General features: G+C 54.9%; 1 protein-coding gene across 7 annotated transcripts; it reads left to right on the top strand.

Annotated features, from left to right (window-relative positions):
• Positions 1-30: 30 nt before the first annotated feature.
• On the top strand, positions 31-8,334 carry POLL (DNA polymerase lambda). Of its 7 annotated transcripts, none has more exons than XM_027591460.1 (9): positions 31-76; positions 897-1,061; positions 1,802-2,096; positions 2,284-2,446; positions 2,833-3,150; positions 3,905-4,123; positions 4,647-4,775; positions 6,838-7,006; positions 7,446-8,334. In XM_027591460.1, exons 2-9 carry the CDS (start codon positions 947-949, stop codon positions 7,808-7,810), a joined length of 1,773 nt encoding a protein of 590 aa, XP_027447261.1. In that variant the 5' UTR covers positions 31-76; positions 897-946; the 3' UTR covers positions 7,811-8,334. The 7 variants fall into 7 exon arrangements, with proteins under 7 accessions (XP_027447261.1, XP_027447267.1, XP_027447251.1 ...); XM_027591466.1 differs by lacking the exon at positions 31-76 and adding an exon at positions 90-255; XM_027591450.1 differs by lacking the exon at positions 31-76 and adding an exon at positions 90-408.
• The last annotated feature ends 1,845 nt before the right edge of the window (positions 8,335-10,179 follow it).

Here is a 10,179-nt window from a genome sequence, read left to right as displayed (position 1 = left end):
GGAAGGTGTTCTGGGCATTTGCCCTCCCCCCTCCCCCCCCCGCCACGCCCTTCGTCCGCTCTCATTGGCTGCCCTGGTAAGTGGTTTACTCCTGCCCACCCGCGGGTGACCCGAGGGGCCTGAAGTTGACCCCCCGCCCCGGCGGACCGAATCGCCGCGGCGGGGAGGGGCCCTTAGGGCAGGGTCCGGACAGTCCAGCCCTCCTCTGGTCCCCAGCTGGGAGTCGCTGGCGCGCGCCAGCTACAGACGCAGCAGGTGCCCCACAGCTGCCGGTTGTCTTCACCCCCAGCTGTGAGGCCGAGACTCCCCCAGGCTCGGAAGGCGCCCCACACCTGCTGCGGCCATGCCGCATCTCCCCGCAGCTGCGTGGCTGAGCACTCCCGTGACGAGAGGCCTGCCACCGGGCAGGTGTAGAGCGTTCCCCCGCCTCCCGAACACCCGCCACCACCAGGGTTTCCTCTGCGGGTCTGTGATGGGGTAGAGAAAGATCATGGGGTCTATATGTAGAGTCCTCTCAGTCCTTCAATTCTCTTGGGAGCCCAAGCCCTTTCTAAAGATGTAGCTCCATTTCCTAGCCTGGCATCCCCTTTTGGTAAAGCCCTTTCAAAGTGGGTTGCAGCAGGGCAGACACTGCACTGAATCTTTAGAGCAACCCCTCTGGGGAGTATCATTTTGTACCCCTCAAGAGTTCCCCAGTAGTCCCATTCTTCCCCTTATTTCCCCCAGTACTCTGACTTTGAAGGGCTGGTAAGTGCTATGCTAAACTGCTTAAGTTCAGGTGGGTTTTGGGAGACGCCCAGGGACTGAACTACTGCCCCCAAAGCCTGGTCATTAGAGACGCCCCCCTCCATAGGCAAAGGGTTGGGTAACCTCAATTCTGGGTTTCCACATGACAGTTGCCCTGATCAATCCTAAAACCCTAAGGCCGTGATCTGGCCATACCTCAATGGACCCTGGGGGCATCTTGAAGGCATTTCCCAAGCGGAGGAAAATTCATGCCAATCCATCATCAAAAGCACTTACAAAGATTCCCAAGCAAGAAGGTGGAGAAGAAGCAGGAGGTGAGCAGATCCACCCTCAGAACCCTCACGTACTTGAACCCTCAAGCTTCCCATATTGTTTATGTCTAGAATCAGATATTAGAGCTGGTTCTGTCAGTCCATGGCCTGCGGGTTGGTTTGTATCTTCGTTGCACTAGGCTTGGGCCCCAGTCTTTGACAGGCCACTTGCTGTGTTCTTTTCTACCCTACCCCTAGACCTCCATCAGTCAGAAAATACTCTCTGGTCCCTAAGGAGATGACCAGCAGAATCCTTTGCTGTCCAGGAGGTTGCCTGAAGAGGGAGGGGGTGGTGGGAGACTCAGGTCCCCAGAGCTACGTTATTTTGCAGCCAAGCTGACAAATAACAGCTCATGTGGCGGGTAGGGGAGGGGAATAGCTCTTACACAATGAGGCCTGTAATGGCAAGTCATATGTGCCTTTGCCTTGTGCAGAGGTAGGTGTCTATTAATACTTGAAAGAATAAATGATCAAAGGAAGCGATATACAGGATACCTACAATGTGCTCTAGCAGTGTTTACACTGTTCTAGGTTACATGAGGGAACAAGGCATTGAAATCCTTGCCCATGACATCAAGTGATGGTTCATGGGGAAATTAACTGTATGCTTGCATCAGAATCCCCAGAAGGCTGGCTCTCTGGATGGAAGAAAAATGATCGTTTGGGGGCACAGGACTGTAAAGGGTTCGTTTGGATTATATCTGACAGTTATGACAATAGGCATCTGGATGTCCCCTCCACAGAGTGGTTGAGCTCCCTGCGGGCCCATGTTGTGCCCAGTGGCATTGGGCGAGCCCGGGCAGAACTATTTGAGAAGCAGATTATCAAGCATGGTGGCCAGATATGCGCTGCCCAGGCCCCAGGGGTCACTCACATTGTGGTGGATGAAGGCATGGACTGTGAGCGAGCCCTCCGCCTCCTTCGACTGCCCCAGCTACCCCAGGGTGTTCAGCTGGTGAAGTCGGCCTGGCTGAGCCTGTGCCTGCAGGAGAAAAGGCTAGTGGACACAGCAGGATTCAGCATCTGCATCCCCAACAGGTGAGCTGGCCTCTGTCTTCCCTCAAGTGCTTCCTGGCAGCATCTTGAGCTTTCTTCTTAGATTATTAAAAAACTAACTTTCATTGTCTTAATTGGACACATTAGAAAACCAAGATTTCAGAATAGATTGGGAGCAGAGGGAGGGCCAGGCCTTTGGGTGTTAAACTTGCCATCACCATCCCTGCAGGTACCTGGACCAACCACAGCTCAGCAAGGCAGACCAAGACTTTTCTGTGCCTCCTGGAGCCCATGAGGATGTGCTCAGGACAGCCCTCTCTCCTCCCCGTCCTCCCGCCAGGCCTGTATCTCCTCCCCGGAGGACAGAGGAGGCCCCGAGCACCCAAGCCCAGGTCAGGAGCCTCCCAGCCCTCAGAGCTCCCTTCCCCTGGGAACTAGGTCACAGAAACAGGGAGGGCCTGGTGGTTGTTCAGAAAGTCCCAGGCCCCTGACAGAGGAAGGATCTCTTTATTGTGAAGCCATCTGGCTCTGCCCAACACTCATCATGTCGGCATTTGCCCAGGCCCATATCTGCCACACACCACTGGGGATTCTAGGGCTGGGCGCTGGGGGAAGCCAAAATGAACAGGGCCCCACAGTTAAGGAGACCCAGGTCTGATGCAGGAGACCCAGCCTCATTCCTGGGTCTGACTAGGAGACTCAGCCCCCACCTTTGAGGAGCTCTCCTGGGGGCCGCTGGGGCATGAATTTCTTGTCTCTTCTCTTTCCTTACCTTAAGCCTGGCTATGATGATGAAACCAGTGACGGGGAAGAGACCCAGGTTAGCGCAGCTGATCTGGAAGCCTTGATCAGCGGCCACTACTCCACTCTCTTTGAGGGAGATGATGAGCCTAGTCCAGCCCCTAAGGGCCTGGATAAGTGGGTCTGTGCACAGTCTTCGAGCCAGAAGGCGATCAACCACAACCCCCACCTCACAGAGAAGCTGGAAGTGCTGGCCAAAGCCTACAGTGTTCAGGGAGACAAGTGGAGGGCCCTGGGCTATGCCAAGGCCATCAATGCCCTCAAGAGCTTCCACAAGCCTGTCACCTCCTACCAGGTACCTGGGGGCCAGGGCAGGGGATGCGGGGAGATGGGGGGCTTTCTGTTTACTGGGCACCAGTTACAAGTGGGGATCAGGTGGAGTGCTTAAGATTTTATGATAACAGAGACTTGCACAAAAGAAATAAAATGGAGAGATGGATGAAAGCAGATTGATAGAATCTTGATAATTATAGAAGCTGCTGACGGGTAGTGGGGGTTTATTATACTGTTCTCTCTACTATGGGAATTTTTCCCATAGTAAAAAGTTTTTAAAAAGTTTACTCTGGAGGCCGACAGACCAGGGTTTGAATTTTGGTTCCCATCATTCATTAACTGTGTGATTCTAGGCAAGTTACTTAAACTCTTTGAGCAATGAAAAGGAACTAAGACTAGTGAGAGATTCAGGTGCTCCTGGGAGGACGAAATGCCATGCTCCCTGCAGTGCGGGACCTGATCCGCAGAAAGGCCTCAGTGAATGCCCCGCTCTCGCTGTTGCCATGACAGTGGTGACTAGTGTGGTCACTGCTGCCTTTTCTCTACTTGCTGTGCTGATCTCCATTCCTCTGAGAACCAAAAGACAAGTGACCCAGCCCGTCCCATCCAAACTTCTCATCTTCATTTGTGCCCAGGCTTCACACAGCCATCAGCTGCTAACTGGCCAAGCTGGCTTTTACTCAGATACCTGCTAAAAGAGTCTGCTGACCCACCGCTGGCTCTACGCCTCCCATCTTCTCACTCTGCTTTTCCTGCCTCTTCCTGCCCCCGCCCAGGAGGCCTTCGGTATCCCCGGGATTGGAAAGCGGATGGCTGAGAAAATCGCAGAAATCCTGGACAGCGGGCATCTACGGAAGCTGGACCATATCAGTGAGAGCGTGCCTGTCTTGGAGCTCTTCTCCAACATCTGGGGAGCTGGAACCAAAACTGCCCAGATGTGGTACCAACAGGTCACACCATGTCCCAGCACCCACTTCGGTTTTACTTTCTCAGAGGTCCTGCCCCCCAGTTTTCATACCCTGTGCTCTGATGGGAATGAACCAGGACTAGAAGGAGACCACTTTTCAAGGGGACTAGGGCTCATGTAGACCCCTCTCTTGCTCCCAGAACTGCCCTGTTGCCTGATAGCCTCAAGGAATTAACCAAGGAGGCAGAGAGACAGGAAGTGTGTTTCTCTGTCTCTCAGACTAGCAAGGACCTTTCTGAGAAGATCAGGCCTAAAGGCTGAGTATCCAGATCAATGGTTCCCCATCCTGGTGATGCCCAGAATCCCCCAGACCAACGGACTTATGAACCAGTATTTTAGGGTCGGGGCAGAGCTGGATTGGGGTGTGTCTCCCATGCTCCCTACCTTTCTTGAGTCCCGCTGATTACAGATCCAACCACTCCTGGGGTTGATCCTGCCTCAGGCCTTCCTTGGAATCGGGGGGTGATGGAAGCCTTGTGTATGTGCTCGTTCACTGCCTCTCCATTGGTCTTGGCTGCTCATAGCCTCCTCATCTGGCTTGTTTTTTCCAGGGTTTCCGGACCCTAGAAGACATCCGCAACCAGGCCTCCCTGACTACCCAGCAGGCCATTGGTCTGAAGCATTATGATGACTTCCTGGAACGCATACCCCGGGAGGAGGCTACAGAGATTGAGCAGACAGTAAGTAGTTGTCCCAGAGCGGTGAGGAGAGCCAGGCCTTGCTATAAGGTCAGGACCTGGCTTGAAGTCAAGAACACCTGATCCCTCAGCTGGGGAGCCAGACAGAGGTTGGGACCAGTGGGGATAGGGCCAGCTGAGACTGAAGCTGGAAGTGTGGGTGGCTGTGGTAGGGAAGCGCTGTAACACCAGGTCTCTGGATTAGGGTAGAGTAAGCATTGGCTTAGATGCTAGAATGGTATTAGGGCTGGATTAGAGGTGGATTACTGTCAGAACTACTTGAGGATATTGGGGTTTGAACTGGGTTAGGTCAGGGTGGGTCAGAGCAGAGGTTCTTAATGTTCTTTGATTCACAAACTTTTCTGAGAACCCAGTGAAAACTATGGACTCTTTGTCTCCAAAATTTGTGCAGATGTACAAAGTTATCTATTTCCAGATGTGCAGGCCTTCTGAAGGTTCCCCCCCTCCACCCAGCCCCCTACAACCTGAGGCTGGTTCAGGGTTTGGGTTAGAGTTGGTGTAGAAGCATAGTGCCAGTATGATTAGGTTTGGGGTCAGAGGAAAGCTTAGGTTGAGTTGAATTAAGGTTAGGCCTGAATTAAGAGTAGGGTTTTCTTAGTATTGGATGCTTTTAGCTAAGATTTGTTGCCCTAAAAATAAGATTTGGCCAACATTAGTGTTTGATTTAAAGTTGGGTTAGGGATTAAATTCCTATAAAACCTAGGTTAGAAAGAGACTAGTGTATACTTGGGGTTAGATATATAATTTGTTCAGTTGGTGTCAGGTTTAGGGGCTGGTTGCTGTGGGCAAGGTTTGCTACTTTGGAAGCAGGTTTTGATAAGTAGGACTGTATGGAGACCCTGGCCCACCTTAGTTGAAATCAGCCTTCAGCTCTACTCCAGGCCTCCAGCCTCCCTGCTCTACTCTATGGGACTATAAGAGGATGGCACAGGATGGATGGACAGGCCCTTTTGTCCATCCATCACCAGGCCTTGGTGCTAGTGATGACACCGTCACTCAGCCACGGTGTCCAGGCACGGAGAATGTCCCGGTGAGTCTCCAGCCCCCAGCCCATTGGAAGGGGCTTCCCACATGGCATTGAAGGGCTCTAGCTTTAGTTTTTGATGGGATTACTCATCCTAGGTCCCCTCCCATCCTCTTGGGAGGCTCAAGAAGGGAGTGAAGGGATTAGCAGAGCCTGGCCTGTCAGGAGAATTGAGGTGTCCTGGCCAAAGTATGCAGGGTCCCAGAAATCTCAGTGTCTGGGTAAAGGCATGGAGGCCATCTGCATACGAAAGGCTTCCATGTCGCTGGGGTAGAGGCTAATGGGCTTATTTCCCTCAGTGAGGGATGATCCTTCAGCTGATAGCCCCCTCTTTCTTGGCTCCCTCTCCAAGCCCCGAGCCTCCTTCCTCCAAGTAAGGGTGTGAGGACTGGCTCAGAATTGCCTCCCTCTTGGCTTTTTTTTCCTTTTCTTTTATTGTAGGTACAGTTGTATATCTGGGCTCCATTTCCCCCTAGACCTGGGCCCGGGGCACCCTGCTAGCCACCTGCTCAGACCTCAAGCCCCAACTCACACACTCTGCCTTTAGCTCTAGATCCATATCTGGGGCTGCTGAGACCTGGCAGAGGGCTTCCAGGCATCTGGCCCTTTGTCCTAAGTGGACAGACCTGGGCACATGGGTCGGGGCAGGGGCCGAGAGAAGGTGTGTCTTTCTGCTCTTAAAGAACCCTAGGAGGAAAGATCAGTGCCTTCCCTCAGAATCCGAGTATACGCCTCTTAGCTCGCTCTTCAGGCTGAATCTGGTGGTGGGAACACATTTTCTTTTCCATCCCAGTGAAGCTGGAGAACTGCCATTCCCCAGGGTAGACTTATGGCTCCGCTCCTTGAGGCTTTCCCTCGCTTGTATCACACCTTCGGGGATTGGCTTGGGGCATCAGCTGGACATGTGGGCTTCTGGGTCAGGGAAGTCTCTTGTGCTGCCCTGGGAGAGGAACTGCATGCAGGGCTTGAGGCCCACAGGCCCTCCCTGCTGCCCCCCCGCCGCCCACCGCTCTTTCCCAGGTCCGGGAAGCAGCTCAGGTCTTCAACCCCGGGCTGCTGTGTGTGGCATGTGGTTCTTACCGCCGGGGAAAGGCAACCTGTGGTGATGTGGACGTGCTTCTCACTCACCCGGATGGCCGGTCTCACCAGGGCATCTTCAGTCCTCTCCTCGACAGTCTTCGGCACCAAGGTATAAGCTCTGTCTCTGGGTGAGCGGGCTGGCTGGGGCAGTGCAGGAAGGGTGACCCCTGGGAGGGAGAGGCTCAGAGTCGCAAGCTCTAGGCAGGAAGCAGGGGAGGGCTGCTTTGTGAGAATACCACCTCTCCCTTGAGGCCAGAGCCATGAAGGGAAGAGACGAAACAGCCCGCCACTCCTCCCCTCAGTAATAGGTGCTCACTACTGCCTACAGGTCGAGGTTTATCTCACCTGCCTGTGACTCTGCTGGGGGACATGGGGAGGAATGACTATGCATGGTTTAAAGAGGCAGGCCCAGAGAGGGCAAGGTCAGCCAGCAATGAAATTTGTGAGCTAGGAATGGAGGACTCAGGAATGAACAGGAGAGACCTGGGAGGACAGGCAGCCTGGGCCTGGCTCCCTGCCCTCCCAGCGGCCTTCCGATGTTGCGCCAGGGTTCCTGACAGATGACCTGGTGAGCCAGGAGGAGAACGGCCAGCAGCAGAAGTACTTGGGGGTGTGCCAGCTCCCCGGGCCGGGGCGGCGGCACCGACGACTGGACATCATCATTGTGCCCTACAGCGAGTTTGCCTGCGCCCTGCTCTACTTCACTGGCTCTGCCCACTTCAACCGCTCCATGCGGGCTCTGGCCAAGACCAAGGGCATGAGCTTGTCGGAGCATGCCCTCAGCACCTCTGTGGTCCGGGACACCCAAGGCCTCAAGGTGGGGCCTGGCCGAGTGCTGCCCACCCCCACTGAGAAGGATGTCTTCAGGCTTTTAGGCCTACCCTACCGAGAACCAGCTGAGCGGGACTGGTGACCCACGGCTGGGGGGAGAAGGAGGCACCAAGCTGGACTGGCTGCCCCACCTGGCCATCCAGTACTTAGCTCCAGCCTTAGTGGGCTGAACCTCACCACTTCCGCCACCTGGGCCTGAGGGAAAGGGCCAGCCTGGCTCCCAGGCTCAGCTCGGCCCGGCCCTCTCCTCAACAGGAGCAGACTGCTGTCCTTCTACCTCACCAGTGCCCCTGGTAGAGTTTTGTACACGGCCCCTTGCCCCATTTTAAGCAAGAACAGGTGCTGGTGTGAAGTCAGCTTCCTGTGCTGAAGGCCCAGACACCCCTCTTCCCTACCCAAGGAGGCTTTGGAAGGGGCAAGGGAAGGGGCAAACAGCTGTGGCTGAGCATCACCTAAGACCCTTTGGAGCAAGAGAACGCGCTACTCCACATGGACTCCTATGCGGCCCGCTTCCTCTGCAGCTGGAGGTGTGGGGAGGGGGCAACCGAGGCTCGGTAAGGACAGCATTTGAAGGCCCAGGGGCCCAGTAAAATGCACTTGACATTCTGACTGCCTAGTGTCTGTGAGCGGCTGCAGCCCCTCCGTGCCTTCCACCCAGGGTGGGGGGATGGAGATGGGAGCTGAGTGGGGTCCCAGGAAGACAAGTTAAGTGCTCTCTAGCCGGGCTGGCCTGAGTCAGCTCCTGAGCTCGGAAGGGGGCAGGTGTGGATGGGTAAGAGGAAGAATTCATGGAGTCAGGCAGTAGGAGCGCTGTCTCCCCATCAGCAGCTCTTGTGGGCCCTGCCCTAGAACAGGCTATTGGGACATAAACAGAGGTGACAAGACTCATTAGGAACAACTAAATGGTGACTTGTGTGCCACCAACAGTGCTGAGGCAGTCAGAGAAGGTTGCCTGGAGGAGGGGAGGGGCGGGCTGGCAGAGAAATTGCCTGTTTGGGGACAACTAAAGACCGTGCTTTAGAGAGGATGCTTCTGCCGAAGTCAGGAGGAGGCCAGACACGGAGGACTGGGAGTCAGGCTAAGGGGCTTAGTTTGATAGAACAGATAGGAGCAAGCCCAGCTGGCGGGACCAGGATGGTGCTCAGAGGCTTGCAGGATGGAGTTGGGCATACCAACTATGGAGAATAATGGGCATAACGCAGGAGAAGGTGGCTGTGTTGGAGGAGCCTGGAGAGGCCTGATGGCATGGGGGGGTTTGGTGGCTTCAGAGATGGGCTCAAGCTGGAGCATGCTGGCTGGGAGGCAGGACTGGAGGGTAGGTGCTGAGTCCTGCCTCTATGTCAGTAACGAGAGTCCCAGAGCTGGCCTTTGTTGGCCTGATTTTTAGTCAGGGGCTCCTGGCAGCCTCAGAGTAGGTACCCTAGTTCAGAACCCTGAAGTCCCAACCCTGGGCCCCACCTGCATGGGTCATGCCAGGGAAGGAATCCAAAGCTCATGGAGTCTGGGGGACCCTTACACAGCCTAGTACCAACCAGAGACAGTCAATGAAAGGCCCAGAAGCCTCTGTGAGGGGTGAGTTCCTCAGAGCTTCCACTCCCAAGGAGGCATAGCTGACTGGCACCTGGAATGAATAAGCTGGGCAAGTTCCTGGGCCCCCAAGGCTGCTTCTGGCCCCCGCTCACAAGTTCTGCCAGTTCTATTCTGGACTGGACCCCCAGTGTCTGCCATCATTCCCAGCAAGGGTCAGAGTTGGCAGAAACCCAAGCCTGGAGTGTCCAGGTCCAAATGTGGAAGTTGCTTCTCTCCTTTTGCTTCTCTCTTCAGGGCCCTGGCCTGCTCAGCAGCCTCTCCAGGCCCAGAGGAATAGGGCCTCCAGGGCTACAAGAGGGAACCAGTGGGTCATGGGGTAACTTGGCCAATTAACGCCTTCCCACACACAGGAAGTCCCCAGAACCACAGAGAAGGACAGTGCTGACTTCTGTGTCTGAAAACAGGGACCTGACCCCATTCCTGGCATCTCCTCCTCCTCCTCCTCCCAGGGGCTTCAGAATTCCAGACATTACCTTCAAACCATGTAAACTCACGGTCCCACCTCCTGGCAAGGACAACAGGAAATCGGGATAGAAAGGGAGCGTGCCCACACCTTCCAGAGAGACCCATTCTGGAGGTGGTATCCTCTTGGTTGCTCAATCTGACACACGAGCCCAGGAGAAGAGCCGGTGGAGGGATTTCCATCATGAGAAAGGCTGCCCAGTTTGGGGTGGTTCTCCAAGTGCAAACTAAGCAAAGTTTAGTGTGTTGGAAGGTCCTCCAGGTACTTCAGAGTCTGGACTTGGTTTCTGAGTAAGCTTGCTGCCCACTGTCCCATTCTGCTGGAACCCTGGTGGCAACTGGCATCCTGTCTAGCAACTGAGTACCCCAAAACTACCACCCAGTCACCATGTGGTCCTG

Source organism: Zalophus californianus, chromosome 15 (genome assembly GCF_009762305.2).
Source record: "Zalophus californianus isolate mZalCal1 chromosome 15, mZalCal1.pri.v2, whole genome shotgun sequence".
In the NCBI taxonomy this organism is placed as follows: domain Eukaryota; kingdom Metazoa; phylum Chordata; class Mammalia; order Carnivora; family Otariidae; genus Zalophus; species Zalophus californianus.
Note: the sequence above shows the minus strand (reverse complement) of the source record. Positions and strands in the feature narration are given on the sequence as shown.

Bases quoted from the DNA above. Each gene is read 5' to 3' on its own strand.
- POLL (XM_027591460.1), top strand. From the start codon at position 947: ATGGACCCTGGGGGCATCTTGAAGGCATTTCCCAAGCGGAGGAAAATT. The intron at 2,447-2,832 runs GTCAGGAGCCTC...CCTTACCTTAAG, and splicing joins CCCCGAGCACCCAAGCCCAG to CCTGGCTATGATGATGAAAC. The intron at 7,007-7,445 runs GTATAAGCTCTG...ATGTTGCGCCAG, and splicing joins CGACAGTCTTCGGCACCAAG to GGTTCCTGACAGATGACCTG.